Source organism: Phoca vitulina, unplaced genomic scaffold, assembly GCF_004348235.1.
Source record: "Phoca vitulina isolate PV1807 unplaced genomic scaffold, GSC_HSeal_1.0 scaffold5, whole genome shotgun sequence".
In the NCBI taxonomy this organism is placed as follows: domain Eukaryota; kingdom Metazoa; phylum Chordata; class Mammalia; order Carnivora; family Phocidae; genus Phoca; species Phoca vitulina.
In genome coordinates, this window is record NW_022589708.1 from 56017449 (window position 1) to 56034070 (window position 16622).

Consider the following 16622-nt stretch of genomic DNA (forward strand, 5'->3'; position numbering starts at 1 on the left):
CTGCCCATGTAGATACTGAGCAAAAGACAACTGCACATTGATTTTTCAAGTCTTGGAAACATGTACTGAGATTTAAAAAAAAAGACTACCTTATTCATTCCAGCTCAATTTCAAGTCCATCCGCATGCTGACTATTGTCCAGCCACCAGGAGAAGCACTGCTCGTGGGCAGGTGCGTGACTCCCCCATCCAGGAGTCCAGCACTGAGCACAAGACCCAAGTATCCAACTGTGAGCTGATCGTAGCCACCTGTGTGTCCCAAGGACATTCACATACTGATTGTAACCGTCTCCAACCCCTACTGAGCTCCTCCTGAATTCCCTGAATCAGTTAGTGGCATCACCATGCACGCATGCCCACGCCAGCCACTGCCTACACCGGACTTGACATTCCAGTCATGCCAAACTGGGCTGAATTCTCCATCTGGCCTGAGATGCTCGCTCACACTGCATCTTCTGCTGGGGGATCCCTAACACTTCTTCTTCAGTCCGACTAGCTCTTCAAGCTCAGCCTTTTTCTCCAAAAAGCTCTGTGACCCACAGAGGGGCCCCGCCCAGCCCTTAGGACCTAAATGTTGCCTCTTCTGTGTCCTCAGGGCCCCGTGCATCTGTGTCTAGCACACAGTCCAGCAGTGATGGGTGTGTGCTTTCCCCCTGGACGTAACATGAGTCCTGTGGATTGTTTATCTGAAGCACAGAATGGATACTCAAGAAATTTTTGTAGACAGTAATTGTGGGGAATGTTATATGTTACAGACAAGAAAACTGACAGCCTGAGAAGTAATTAACCTGTCACACCACCACCATGAGGTAGAGCTTAAGGCCAGATAACTACAGGAGACATGCTCCTCCCCAAGAAATTTAATTCAAAAGCAATACATTATCATTAAATAAAGATCAGAAACTGAAAGAAGCTTTAAAACAAAACAATTTTTTAAAAACTATGATCCTATTGTAACAGATAATCTCAACCCCTTGAGTAACCTCTTTTTTCACTTAAAAAATTCTATCTCTGTCATTGAATTCATGCCTATACCTTTAGGCCATGGCTTCCCGAAATTCCACCTCTAGAAGTTTACCCGAAGGACATATTATGGATGTGCACAGAGACTCACCTAAAGCCTAGTTTTTTAAATAACAAATGCTATTAAAAATCTATCTAAGTATCTATTAGATATTAAAATCTATTAGGTTTAATATCTATAGAGATATTAACATCTATTTTAATATAAAGATATTAAAAATCTACCAGTAAGAGAACAATACTGACATTAACACCACATCATACTGTAGAATACTATATAGCCATGACAGCTGGACACACCTCTCTATCAGGGATTTTGATATATTGATACACTCGTGCTCATAGCAGCACTATTCACAACAGCTAAAAGGTGAAAGCAACCCAAGATGGCTGAATGGGTAGACAGAATGTGGTAGATACATACAATGGAATATTTTTCAGTCCTAAAAAAGGAAGGAAATTCTGACACATGCCACAACATGGGTGAACCTCCAGGACATTATGTTGAGTGCAATGAGCCAGTCACAAAAGGACAGACACTACATGACTGCGCTTATATGAGGTACCTAGAGGAGTCAGTTCATAGAGACAGTAAGGAGAATGGTGGTTGCGGGGGAAGAGGGAGTTACTGCTAAATGGATATAGAATTCCAGTTTTGCAAGATAAAGAAGTTCTGTGGATGGATGGTGGTGACAGTTGCACACGAATTTGAATGTACTTAATGTCACTGAATTGTGCACTTCAAATGGTTGAGATGGTATATTTTGTTATGTGTATTTTATCACAATTTAAAATAACAACAACAATAATAATAATAATGGCCACTGGCTAGAGTTATTTCATCCTTGTTTTGGCCGATTCTTCTAACACGTTAAGTTCTCTACTCGTGAGCCAGGAGGTTTAGTAACCTCAACGACAGGGTCTGCATCACCAAGGAGAGGCTCGAGGGAGTTGCTGTGCTAAGGGGCCCTATGGACTGGAGGAGGTGGGACCAGGTGGCACCCAGGGGACTGGCAGGTGTGTGGAGGCTCCCAGCCCCCCCCCCGCCCCTCAGGCTGGGCCTGGCCCAGCCAACCCCAGTACCTTTCAGCAAACCTGCAGCTCTTCAACATCTTCTTGATATGAAAAAGCTGCTCCCGGGTTTCCTAATGTGAGAAACCAAACAGGGGAAAAGTTAATGTGATCAATGGCACAGAAAATGTATAAATCAAATTTAAACGTTATTTCTAACTTTGAAATGCTACAACTCTGTAAGACAAGCCTTTGAAGTAAACAGTCTATATAGCAGGGGTTCCTGACTGAGTCCAGGGGTTCATGACTGAGTCCAGGAGGGACCCAACTTGAGTGGAGCCTGAAGCTTACACAACCATTGGGGGCCTTCTTTGAGGAAAACACAAAACTATGTATAAAAGATGGAGATCCTGCCCTTTGTGGCAACATGGATGAAACTGGAGGGCATTGTGCTGAGCGAAATCAGACAGACACAGAAAGAAAAAAGCTGCCTGGTCTCCCTTACACGTGGAATCCTAAAAAAGTCAAATACACAGAAGCAAAGAGTTGAACAGAGCTCTCCAGGCATGGGGAGGTGGGGCGAATGGGGAGACGCTGGTCAAAGGGAACAGAGGTGCAGTTATGTAGGATGAGTAAGTCTAGAGATCTAATATACGGTATGATGACTATAGTTAATAATACTGTATTGAGGACTGGAAATTTGCTAAGAGAGTCCATTTCAGGTGCTCCCACCACACACACACACACACACACACACACACACCGTAACTGCGAGGAGCTGGATATGTTAATTATCTTGACCAGTAATTATTTCACTTGTATTTGCATATCAAATTACCATGCTATACACCTTAAACGTAAACAAGTTTATTTTAAAACTACTAATAAATAAATTTCAAAAACTAGGTATAAATGCAAAACTATGCGTAAATAGGAAATTTGGTACGGGGTCTTGGCAGGGGGGCCGTGAAGCTAAAGCTCCAGCGGCTGGCGGTAAATCCGCCCCGTGGAGGGTCCGCCTGGGTCCCCCCGGAGACCCAGAATGTTCGAGGCGCAGGTTGGCGGCCAGGGCCCTTGGCGCCGCCGGCCCCGCCTCCCCCGCGGAGGCAGCTGCTCACCCTCGCTCTGTCCAGTTCCTTGGCCTTGGCGTACAGGCCGGGGCCAACGCTCAGCAAATTGAAAACGGGCTGGTGCCACAGGCCGTCCAGCAGCCGTCTGGAGAAATGGCTGACGTAGTATTTCCTGAAGTCCCACGTGGTCAGGATCCGGGCAGGGATGCAGGTCTCCTCGTACGTGTGGCAGCAATCACAGAAATACTTCCCCAGGTAGGCGCAGTACCGCAGGCGCTTCACAAACTCTGCAAGAGCACACGGGGGGGGGGGGGGGGGGGGGGGCACAGCTCACCTCGGCTGGCAGCCCACCGCCCTCCGCCCCCCGCTTCCCATTCCCACTGGGGTTCAAGCCTCGGACTGCTGGGTTTGCGCTGGACCCCGCGGCCGCTGCGAAGGCTCGGGCCGGGACCGGAGGCCGTCTATTATGGCCACTCCCGAGTGTTGCTGTCCAAAAACAGGTGTCAGAAAAAAGAGAAACCGCCCCCCCCACCCTGCCCCCGCCACCACTACTCCTGAATTTGGAAGACGGGCATTGTAAACTGCGGTGTAGCCGAAAGAACATGAGATTTAGAGTCTAGCAATCGGGTGGGCGCCACCCTCTGCCTCTGGCTGGCAAGCAGCCTGAGCGCTGGTGGGAATCTCCTCAGGCTAACTAGCCTGAGGCCATAAAAAGCAGCTCAGAACTAGATTCTGGGATATCACACGGACCGAAAGTGCTTGGTAAATTGTCAAGCACGCCAGGTACGCTCTTAGGGAGCAGCACCCCAAAGACTTCCTGGATAAATCCATGGGAAACACATTACAGAAATGCACCAAGGATGGGAATAGGCGAGATGTGGAAACATGGAATGCCGATGACCAGGAATGATGTGAAAAACCATCTCGACAACAAAGACGTGCGTGTTGAAAGAGTGAACTCCTTGGTTTTGCATCAAACTCTCACAAAGGTAGAGGACCCAGAGCAGGCGAGGTGCAGAGGGGCGGACACTCACTCTCAGGGCTGACAGGAGGGGACTTTCTCGGAGGACATTTCCATGATATACTTTAACTCTTCAGTGTGTAGTGGGAATCCTACTTCTGTGACACCAGACAGAAATGCTAACATGCACACATGGAGATACAGAGAGGTGTTCATACAGCACATTTATAGTGGGGGGGGGGGGACAGCAATCTAAAGATACATTAAGAAGCAACTGGCTAGACAAGTATGGTGTACTCAACAATGAAATGACAGAGAACCGATGAATTTCATGGATGAGTGTGGGCAGTGGACATCCAGTTCCAGATAGGTATACTGCGATCTTGATTTTGCTTTTAAAAATACACATACACAGTCCAAGAGATCCTCACTAAAAAGCCGGTAGTGAATACTTCTAAAGCACGGGAGAAAGGATTTTCGTTCTTTTGCATTTTTTAATTTGCTAAAATGAGCATGCATTGCTTTCAGAAATATATCTAACAAAATATATTGACAAGCAAAAGGCATAGGGACAAAGGCAACAAATCCCTGGGTACCCACCACCAAGTTTAAGAAAAAGACAGCAATTCAGTTAAGTCTCCCCTGTGTCCCTCCCTCAACATCTGAGTCTAAGATGAGTGAGGATGATATTTATCATTCACCCTTTGACTCACGGGTTTCTTTGTAATGAAAATACCATAAGGTATAATACAAATATTAGACGATACATGCTGCAAAGATGAAATGAATTGCTGGGTGGGAAAGCAGCTACCAAAGTACCTGCGACACTGCAGATTCTAAATCTAGTTTCCTCATACCAGCTTCCAGAATAAACAAGGCCACTTATATCTTAATGAAAGGAGATGTTACTTGAATAACGTGAGCTTTCAATGAGTTAAGTACATTGCTAGTCCTATATGCTTCTGCACATGTTTACCAAAAAAATAAAATAAAATAAAACCAATCAATCAATCAATCAATCAACAGGGCCTGAGTGACTGCAGGAGCAATCCTTTACTGAGCACTTACTTTGTGTCATGCTCTGGTTAAAAGTCTCACCTACGCTGTGTCATTCTCTGGGGCTATTACTTCCCTATTTCACTGATGAGAGCAGAGACAGGGAATAATAAGCTGCATATGCCAGAGACACACAGGGAGCAGGCCAGTGGGATTCCCACCCACGTCTGGCCTGAAGCTCCAGCATGTGGCCATCACAGCCCCCTCATCCTCTGCTGCATTCGGCGGAGGGCAAGGGCGAGGAGCTAATGCCTTTGCGCTTGCCCAGATTATCCCTCAGACCCCGGTAGCACCCATTGATTCTTATTATTTACAATAGTTTATGTTCTATAAAGTTGTCATGAACACCAAATTCGTGAAGACTGAAGTATGCTCCTGAGGGAAATACAGGTTTAGGCTTCTGTGAGCCCGTGGTAACAACATTTTCACCAACCAGTCAGTATATAACCTTGTTTCATGTGTGTTTTCTGCTTAAAGACACTGTATTTAATATATTTTGTTATAATTTATTTTTAACAACCTTATATATATTACAATAATATACCAACAATAATCTTATATATACATTACCAACAATATATTATTTTGTTATGTTTAGTTATATCATTGAATTCAGGGCCAACAGAACTATCTATAACTCATGCCTGAATGAAGCTTATCTAATGCATGTATATTTTCCATAAAGCAAATCATAACCTTCTCGTGCTTAGGAGCACTTCAGTACTACACGTGGGTGATATTTTAAACAGCTAAATCACCAACAAAAAATGCAAAACTGTAAAAAAAAAAAAAGGCATTCAATAAACCATGAGAAGGCCTTATTTACAGTATGAGAAATAAAACAAGGCAGAGCATTGCCTTCTGCTGGAAACGTGTGCATCGGGCAACTCAAATTTCAGGCAACTCAAAGTTTTGGTGCTTTGTGCATATTTGGGCATGACTATGAAAACACCATGAGTAATGATTTTGTGGTCACCAATAAATTTTATCGAATAGATGAATCTGCAAATATGGAATCATAAATAACCGGGTTCAACTATAAGTACACACAACTAGGGTTGATGAATTATTGTTAAGAACTTGTTAAGTGCTTAATGTCTGAGTTCTTAAATTTCAAATCTTGAGAAGTCAGTTGTATGTGTCTATTTCCCACCCTGGATTAAGATTTCTGATTTGGCAGATAATGAGTATTTTTTTGCTTGTGACAGGGCCTTGATACATTTTCTATAAAATGGGCAGAAAGGAAGGTATGCTCTGGCCCTTGCACTCTGCATTTCTGATCAAACTTAGCAAGATGGGAAGAGAAAGGGGGACAGACGGGGCCAATAAATTTTCCTGATGCAATTCATCTTTCCCTAAAATCTACAATCTTAACATTTCAATATCCAGTCACTCATTCATCAAATTTCATTGACTATCTACTAAATACTACACTATCAATACAGAATAAATTATGTCTCTCTCTTTTGGTTTCTTGAGTCCTTTAATTAAAACAGAGCCAAACGACGCATCCTAAACCAGCTGTTCTAGACCAGGGGTGATTTTTTTTTCTCCCTAAGAATATTTGGAAATATCTGGAGATATTTCCAGTTGTCGTAATTGGGGAGCCACCAGGGGCATCTGATGATGCTACTGAATGTCCTAGAATGTACAGGACAGCCGTACAACAAAGTCAGTAGTACTGAAATTGAGAAGCCCTGCTCTAAAACCACAACTGTTCTCACTGGAGGAGAAGTCAATGTCACAGAAAAAAAAAAAAAAAAATAGGAAGGACAAATTCTAGAACAGTGCTGTCCAACAGAACTTTCTGGGAGGATGGAAATGTTCTAAGCCCGTACCATCCAATGTGGTAGCTACGAGCCCCAGGTGGCTACTGAGCACTTGAAATGTAGCTAGTGTGCCTGAGGAACTGGATTTTTAACTTTAATTGATTTAAATTAAATCTTAAATAGCCACATGAGCTAGTGGCTACCATGTTGGATTGTGCAGGTATAGAATAAAGATGGCTAAAGAGAAATAATAACTAAATGCAGTGTATGAAACTTGGTTAGAACCTGGGTGGAAAAATTAGCTATAAATGACATCATGAGAAAAACAAACGAACATGGACTAGTATGAGAGAATATTTAGAGAATTGTTATTAATTTCCTTTGGTGTGCTAACTGTTCATCATCCTTATTTTTAGAACACGCTGAAGTATTAAAGGGTAAACTGTCATGTTGTCTGCTTACTTTTCAAATGGTTCAACATGTGTGAGACTGGAGGAAACAAAGGAGACCTGACAACTACGTGCCATGTGCAATTCTGGATTGGACCCGGGAGCAGATCAAGGTCATGCGTGAAATCTGAATAAGTCTGTGGCTGAGTGAATAGGATTGTACCAATGCAAAGTTCTCGGTTGTAGTAATTATACTCTGATGATTATAAGATGTTAACAGGAGGGAAAGCTGGATGAAGGGAATACAGAATATCTCTGTACCATTTTTGCAACTCCTCTGTAAGTCCAAAAATACCTTAAAATAAAAAGTCAAGGGGCACCTGGGTGGCTCAGTCGGTTAAGCGTCTGCCTTCAGCTCATGTCATGATCTCAGGGTTCTGAGATCGAGCCCCAAGTCAGGCTCCCTGCTCGGCAGGGAGTCTGCTTCTCCCTTTCCCTCTCCCTCTCCCCCTCCCCTCACCCTGCTTGTGCTTGCTCTCTCTCAAATAAAATCTTTTTTTAAAAATTAAAAAAATAAAAAGTCAAAATATATCCTAAGAACTATATAGGAAGTTCATAGGAAAAGTCCAAAATTACCTCCGTGGCTGATAACACATCTACCATCTGTGCCCTGGGCAACTGTGAGCATGCTTTCTTCTCTCCTTATTACTCTCTGGTCACACAGGACTTCTCTGCAATCGCTGCAGGCCCTTTGCTCAGGGTGACCCCTACCCCCGCAACACACACGCACATGCTTCTGGGGATAATCACTTCCCTACAGAACTTCTCCCTCCCAGCCCCCCAAGCCCAGATTCAGTTCCCATGCAGTAAATCCCACAGCACTCTTGACTTTCTCTTTCATTGCAAGTATCATCCTTGCTGTTCACTTGGCTGATGACTCTGCCTTCCTGTAAGCAAGCTCCATGAGGGAAGGATCATGTTTATGCCACCAGGGAAGGCATACATCTCCGTAGTTGAACGAACTTAGGGAGATCATTTAAAAGTTGGTGGAATCACAGTCACGTGTTCATAGTTTCTGACTCATGCACTCAATCATGCACTCGATACTGAGGAACCAGGATACAGTGGTTAACCAAACAGACATGGTCCCTACTGGACTAGCTGGGAGGATGAGTCCTGTAACTGAAACCAGTTACAACTATGATGAATGGCGGGCACTGTCATTCAATATGATAGAAGGAATCCCAGACAGATTGCTGTTTTCTGTTTTTCTTTCCTGAGGTGGAGGTCCTCAAAGTCTTTTTCCTTCCAAGACTTCCTATCAAAGGCCAAGAGAACCCTTTCCAGCAAAGCTCCTCTTCCCAGCCTTCTATAGGTCAGACCTGTGGATGCCCTCATAAGCAGAACAAGTGATTCAGAGTCTTCAGTGGGCAATTTGCATTTCTGACTGGAAGAAGTCTGATTTTCTAGTCCCCAGCTGGCCCAGGAATGATTCCTCTAGGCCACCTCCTCAAACCCTCTCAGAGGAGTTTGGCTAGCTCCTTGATAAGCCATTCAAGCATGGAACAAGTCTCTTTTGAGGAAACTGTGCACCAGGTGCTCTTGAAAGAGCAGGGGATAGAGCAATGAATAAAACAGACAACATGTCTGTCCTCATGGAACTTTGAATCTAGACAGGGACACAGACCAATGATAAGAAAAATTAGTAGAATCTAAAAGAGTATTTTAGGAAGATAAGTACTAGAATGAAAAATAAGGAACGGTAAAGTGTACACGTGTATGTTTGTGGCCAGGAGTGTGGCAAGGTGGACATTTTCAATAGGGCAGCCAGGGAAAACCTTGTAAATTCTGAGTGAAGATGTGCAGGAAGTAAGGGAACCAGCCATAGGGATGTCATTATAGGGCGAGAAAAGCAGAAATGCAAATCCCTAAGTCAGGAGTGAGCCTGCCTCCTTCAAGGACCAGAAGGGAGGCCATGTGGCTGGAGCTGAGTGCCCAATGGGGAGAGAACTAGGAGATGGTCCAAGAGGTAACAGGCCAGCCACATAGCCTTATATATAGGTCACGATGGCCTCTTCATGAAAGAGAGGGCAGTATTGTGAAGATCTTGTAACAACTTCATCAAAGGCATCGTTCACAAAAACAGCGCAATCTCCAACTTTGCTATTCTTCCCCCATCACAGCATACTCAACAGGTAATCCACTGCTCATACTTACTAGGTTCTATTGGAGTTCCACAACCAGCACACAAAAAATTCTGGGCTGCTACCACGAGTTCCCTCCTGAGTACAGAAAATGATCACAGTTACAGTTCAGAAGTAGCCAATGGAGTATTTTTCACTGACTGGAAAAGAAACTGACATCATGATGCTTTTCCTGGCTCGGGGCCTTAATTTTGTCATTTTTCATTTGGGAAAAAAATAGTATTCTTCAATAGAGTTTTCTAGTTGAGATTTCTGGATCTTTTATTTTATTATTTATTTTTATTTATTTGTTTGTTTGTTTGTTTATTTTGAGATCTCTGGGCCTTTTAAAAACCCCTGCTATCACCAAAACCGAAGTCAGTATCATGAATAACAATTCCACCATGGGATCTTTAGAGACTGCTCACTGTGCATGCACAGGATCCCCACCAGAGAGAACTGGAAACACACAACGCATGGGAGAAAGTTCAGGGAGATGAAGCACCAAGAGGTGATGTGCCCGGGAAGTTCACAAATGGATCCAAAGAAACTTGGATGAATAAGAGGTCATGTAAGACCTAAGTATCAAACATATTTGGTGAGCGATAGTCTACTGAAGTGTCTTCTGTTGAATTGTTGACACCACAACTTCATATGTGATTTGGAAATACGAAGGAAATTGCAAAATTTTATTACAACTTAGGTCAGCAAAAATGACCAACGTAAAAATGTGTGGACCCCTACCTGTCTCCCTTAGAGAGGGTATAGGGAAATTCTCGAGAAAAGATAGCCTTGGCTAAGGAGAGTGACCCCACCCCAAGTCTGGAGAAGGAGCCCTTCTGCCCAAGCACCGCAGAGACCTTCTTGTCATTCTCTCAAAAGAAAAACACAAGACAGAACCTATAGGGCACTTCCATGGGGCAAAGACAAGAACCTTTGCCAGTCCCTTCTTTATGCTGCAGTTTGGGAACACACTAAATATAAGCCAAGAGGAATGGAGAAACTGTAGTTGGTTAAAATGTCCCCTTGTAATGTCATATACTCTCAGAAACAAATTAAACTTCTACCTTAAATTATTATATGTTTTATTTATACATATACATTTATAAAAATGAGTTTATTTCTTTTTTTCTTTTGCATCCTCTTTTGTCGTTTTGTCTTTCAGGATTTTGTTACTTCTTAGAGAACAAAGGTATTTTTATTTGCATCCTGTTGCATTTTTTAACTATTAGGAGCCCTCCTCAGGATTAGAGTTTCCCTTTTAAAAAAAATTATCCATTGATTTTTCTTTCAGATTGTACTGGTGAATAGAGTGGTCTTTTAAAATTATTGTATATGATTTTTAAGGTTCAATATTAGCCACTTAAAAAAAATCCCCTTTAAACCTACTTAATTTTCAATTGTTATGTAATGTACATAATTAAGGAAATAGTTAAATTCTCAACTTGTCAAACTTACAGAGCCCCCCAAAACCCATGATAAACAGGGAGCTAAGAAGCTAACTCAGAAAAATATGCCCAACTTTCCTTTTCCTAAAACAAATTTTCCTTCATCCCTCGGTGTGTAATTTTCTTCCCTTCACCTACTTCCACAAAGAGGTGGGACCCAACACACCTTGTTACCTGGACTGGAGGCCCACACAGCAACCCAGACTTACTTGAGTGGTGGATGAACATTAAATATGATTTGAAATCTGGGGGGCTCCCAGTCTTCAGCCCCTCTGATCTTCGACTTAAGGGTAATTTCCTGAACGACATCCACACTGGATTCAAAGTCTTTCTGGACCCGCTCTTCATTCACTACCTGCATAACACAGAAGAGGATTGCAGAGCAACCTAAACAAGCGTATTTCAGGAACTGAAAGAAAAAGAACATTCAAATGTGTTTCCAGCATTAAAATTTGCCATGAAAAATTAAAACTGCTTTCAACTGAATGAAAGGAGCCCTCCCTGTATCTAAAGCCATCTGCAGAAGACTTGCTTGAAACACCATCGAGCTGAAATCACTTTTCTTAGTATTTTTGGGAGTTCATTTGTTTCCAGACTTCAGATTACTGTAAGTAGGTCATTGTGACCGGAATGCTTTTATTCACAGCAGAAGCCTTGCTGCTCTTAGTCCATAGGCTGCCAGATGCTGCCCACCAGAACCCCCAGCTGTTGTCAGACTTCCCCCGAAACTGCTCTTTTTAAGATCATTCCCCTGCTTAAAAATGTCCAGTGGCTTCCCTCTGACCCATTCAACTTTCCTGTTTGCATTTAACATGCAAACTCCTCAAAGTAGCATTCTATGTCCTCCACAATGTGACCACATCCTTCAAACCTAATTTCCCAGGAAGCACACGTTATCAACCACACCAAGCCACCCTGCTCAATAAACATACCACCCACCACCACCACCGCCCCGCCCCCATCACTTTTACTCCTGCTGCCCTTTGCCAAGCTCCCCTTCCATGTGTTTCTACCTGCTACCCTTTTCAAGTTCTGAGATCTCCAATTGGCCTTCCCAAGTCCCCTGATAAAATTAAACACTCCTCCTCTGCACTTGCAGAGTGCTTTATTCCTACCCCTAGGTTAGCTTTGCCGCAAAGTTCTCTCCCCGCAGTGGGATGTGGGCTGTCAGAGGGTGGTGTGTCTACAAGGGACCAGGATGGGCATGACTCCTGCTCTTCCACTGACCAGCCCTGCCGAGAGGCTGGAACTAATATTTTAAAGTAAACATAACGACAGCATCTACTTAAGAGGATACTGATGATGAAAATGTGAAATGCTGAATTCCCTGGTGCATAATCAACACTCAATAAATGTCAGATTCATCCTTCATTTCATGTCTCCCCCAACACCCAGTGACCATACAAAGAAATGCATAAATGTCTGAAGTGAACAGCAGGAAAGATGAGAGTTTAGGAACTTTCAATTCAAGGCCAACTTATTTTGATACTTACTATCGAGCCAGCAGCATTTAGAGAATCTGCCAGTTGATGATTAACATCTGACAACATCCAGCGCTTCTGGAATACTCGGTACAACTCTTTGGCTATTAGCTCAGCAGAACTGAAGTCTGGCTCATAAATGACACTGAAAGGTAAGAGATGCAAAAAGTGGAAAACTACATTCGTGAGGAGTATGTTATGAGTCTTCATATTTTCAATCATCCTTCCCACTCCAAAAACTCAGAAGAGGTGTCACATGAGGGAACATGCACCACCCACCTTACTGTCTTACTCAACACAGCCCCTTTTATTTATGGAGGGTACCAAGACTGGGAAATGTGGTAAAAAGAGCACTGGATTTGGAGCCCGAAGACCTGAGTTCAAGTCCTATCTCTGCTCATTTAACAGCATTATGTCCTGAGGCACATTTAGTCTGAGCCTCAGTTTCCACATTTATAAAAATGGGGTTAAAAACCACCCAGCCTGATTAAATTAGAATGTATACAAAGGCCTTTAAACACTATATATATATATATATACACAAACACACATATATAAACTATAGAAAGCTCTATAGAAATTTTAGTGGTGATTGTTTCATTGCTAAGTAGTAATCCCTGTCATTGGAACTGGCTGAATTTGGTCGGAAATGTCAGAGGCCTGGTGTTCATACTGTGTCGGAGGTGATGGCCCAGGGGTCTAGGGGCAGGTGGACACGGAGGAGAGATACCTCTTAGAGGAGCTGCAGGAACATCCACAGGTTTCTGTGATATTGCTAAACTCACCAAGTTCTGCAAGTAAATCAAAGAAAAGGTATTAAAGTATTTCAGTCTGTTTTACTAACTCACACTCAATTTTACAAGAACACAAAAATAAATCCCTGCATCTCAGAAAGAACTAGTTCTTCAGCATCTCCATACTTCAGGTTCTTTGGGTTTCTATTACAAGACTACAGCTAATGACCAAAGATGGGATTTCAAAATACACTCACCTGAAATTCCACCAAAATTTAATTGAGAGGCCAAACAGATCTCAGACTATAATGAGTATCTGCTTTTGCATTCAATTCTATAAGTGAGATGAGAGATTGATTATGAAGACATTTGGAATAAGAACATCTTTTTTTTTTTTTTAATCTGACATAATCTGATCTTGGGAGAAGTTTCTTTGAAAGCCATTATAATGTGGTACCGCATGGGATGCATGTCAATATGTATGTGAGGGAGGGGAAGTACGAGTCATCGCTGGTGAGTTTCCAGATCTTACCTATGATAACAAAGTCATCGAAGTCACATTTACAGGCTTCTTTCAGCACATCACAATAAGTGGGTGTCCCAGCCCCGGGGCTGCCCCGTACCACTGCACAACCTAGAAAAAGAAATGAAGGGGCTTTCACCAACAAGAAGAAAAAGAAAAACTGTCACAGCCAACTAATTAGAAACCGGGAAATAAAATGGGCCAAGAGTTTACATTCAAAGAGTTTAAAAATCCAGCTTTAAGAATTAAAAAATGCAGGGAGCTATTTTTGGGTTGTTCTTCCATTCACTGTGATTAAATGAAACAGACGGATGAGGATCTATGATGATGAGGGGGTTCATAAGAGTAAGCTGCCTACTTTTATGTGTGTTTGAAATTTTCCATAATACAAAGTTTTAAAAAAATGAAAGAGGGTGAAAATCAGCTTCACAGTGAGTCAAAGAGTAGAGGTGACATAAACATTGTACTGGGTTAAAGGTGTCCCCCCAAAATTCATATCCACCCAGAACCTGTGAATGTGACCTTATTTGGAATTAGGGTCTTGAGGAATTAGATATGATCGTTAAGCTTAGGTTATACAGGTTCGGAGTGAGCCCTAAATCCAATATGACTGGTTATATTATAAAGAGGGAAATTTGGACACCGACACTGACATCCAGAGAAGGCCACGCGAAGACAGAGGCAGAGACAGGAGTGACGCGTCTACAAGCCAAGAAACACCAGGGACCGGCGGTAACCACCAGAAGCCGTGGAACAGGTTCTCCCGCAGAGCCTCCAGAAAGAACCAACCCTTCCAACAACTTCATTGTTGACTTCTGGCCTCCACAACGGAGAGAAAATACATTTTCTGTTGTTTTCAGCCACCCAGTTTGTGGTGTTTTGTTACAGCAACCTAAGGAAACTACTACAAATATATCCATGTTTTTCTATCCCGAACGCTGGCCTGGGGAATTATCCTAAGAATGTCATTAAAAAGAAAAAAAAAAAAAAGGTGAAAAAGGCAGGCTTTGATCAGAAGGAGCTAGTTGCAGTCCATTTAAAATATTAAAATACTGAAAGCTACCTACATGCCAAATAATAGTAAATTGATATTGCAAATCATGTTATTAACTCCAGAAATACCATCACGGAAAAATGTGAAAACTATAGCAACTTGGCAAACTGGATATGAAATACTGTTAATATAATGTAATCATATTATTAATTAATATGAGTATGTAATCACAATGAAACTGCACTCACTTGGATAAACATAAAAGAAAAACACAGAGAAATGGATACAGTTGTTTAGGGGAAGATTCTAGCCTGAAGGTCATGCAGAGGTTACATGAAATCGCTTCACAGGGAACCGGCCAGGATTTAAAACCGCACTGCCTGGGTGGTGCAGTCAGTTAAGCATCTGACTCGACCCTTGGTTTCAGCTCAGGTCATGATCTCAGGTCCTGGGATCAAGCCCTGCGTCCAGCTCTGCGTGCTCAGTGCGGGGTCTGCTTGGGATTCTCTCTCCCTCTCCTTCTGCCCCTCCTGCTCATCCACAAGTGCTCTCTCTCTCTCTCTAAGATAAATAAATAAATCTTAAAAAAAAAAATTTAAAAAACCCCAACAACACTGCCCCATCCTAGCTGGGTGACTGTGGACAATCAACTTCTCAGCTTTGGTTTCCTCCTGGGTATGATAGGGCAACCTCACCCACCTCTGTATTTCCCCGCCCTCTTTTGACCACGATCCACAATAACATACATTCGCATTGCAGCTCAGTACAAACACAAAAATATATTTCACTGATTCAAAAAAAAAAAAAGTTCCAGGAAGCACGGCTCCCTCTAAGTGAGTTGAATGCTGATACTTTCTATTCTGTTTGTTTGTTTTTAAAAGCTCTCAAGACAAACCTGTAACTGAAAGTATGCTGACCTACCTCAAAGGAGTAATATCCACCACGAGAAATGTCACAAGAGAGATATGTGATTAAAAAATGCATATTTTTATTGGGGTGGTAGAAATATTTTAAAATTTCATTTAACATATTTATATTCATATTAAAAATATTCAGGGGCACCTGGGTGGCTCAGTCAGTTAAGCGTCTGCCTTCAGCTCAGGTCATGATCCTGGGGTCCTGCGATGGACTCCTGCATGTCACCAGGCTCCCTGCTCAGCGGGGAGTCTGCTTCTCCTTCTGCCATGCTCCCCCTGCTCATGCTCACTCTCTCTCTCAAATAAAATCTTTAAAAAAAATTTCCGCTAGACATGAGCTTCCACTCAGCCATTCAACAAATATCTCTAAAATACTATTTCTGGCAAAGCTTATGCTGAAGGCAAATTCAAATGAGACAAATGCTTATCCATCAAAGGGTTTAAAACCTCGTAAGGGAGCTGGGACACTGACACACGTAACCATGAGAAGACACAACTGCATGCCATGGGCCTTAAGAAGGCAAGCCCCCATGCTACACAACTCCAGGAGGGAGTGAAGCATGCACGCAGACAACCATAGAGCATTCTGGAGCACAACTTAGGCTTCATTCCACATGAATGGTGCCCTGGCCCTGTGATGCAACCTGGGAGCATGTCACAGTGCTGGTGGAGGGGGGACTGCTTGCAAAGAATGAGAAGAATCAAGGAACTGATGTGAAGTTCCTGGGGACCCAGCATTCCAGGGAGCCTAACCAAAGCAAAGGGTGGGAGGCAGAGGCTTGGGAGAAATGTCTGTGGGCAAGTTTACCAGGCTCGTGTAACTAAAGCCCACGGTACAACATAGATCAGGAGATGCCTGTTGGGAAGCTGTATCCCACAAGGCTAAAAATCCCAGGATCAAATATGGAGCAATCTCAGCAGGCCATTTTAGAGGAGTAGAAGTTGTTCTAGGAAGACAGATGTGTGTGGGATCGATGAGGGGAAGAGGCTGCAAGTAAAGAGAAAATTAAAGCAGCACATGTATCTTGAGGACCTAAAGGCGCTTCTTACAGAATGACTGGCCA

The 16622-nt window shown here is 42.9% G+C and overlaps 1 protein-coding gene across 7 annotated transcripts in view; it reads right to left on the bottom strand.

Annotated features, from left to right (window-relative positions):
• Positions 1 to 16622, bottom strand: part of RUBCNL (rubicon like autophagy enhancer) — a 40503-nt gene that overhangs the window by 3198 nt on the left and 20683 nt on the right. For all 7 annotated transcript variants that reach the window (XM_032403011.1, XM_032403008.1, XM_032403009.1 and 4 more), the window contains 7 exons: positions 13657 to 13758; positions 13121 to 13181; positions 12403 to 12535; positions 11119 to 11264; positions 9496 to 9560; positions 3152 to 3390; positions 2106 to 2167 (listed from right to left, as the gene is read on the bottom strand). In XM_032403011.1, the coding sequence (XP_032258902.1) occupies positions 2106 to 2167; positions 3152 to 3390; positions 9496 to 9560; positions 11119 to 11264; positions 12403 to 12535; positions 13121 to 13181; positions 13657 to 13758 (808 nt within the window). The remainder of the gene's footprint in view (positions 1 to 2105; positions 2168 to 3151; positions 3391 to 9495; positions 9561 to 11118; positions 11265 to 12402; positions 12536 to 13120; positions 13182 to 13656; positions 13759 to 16622) is intronic.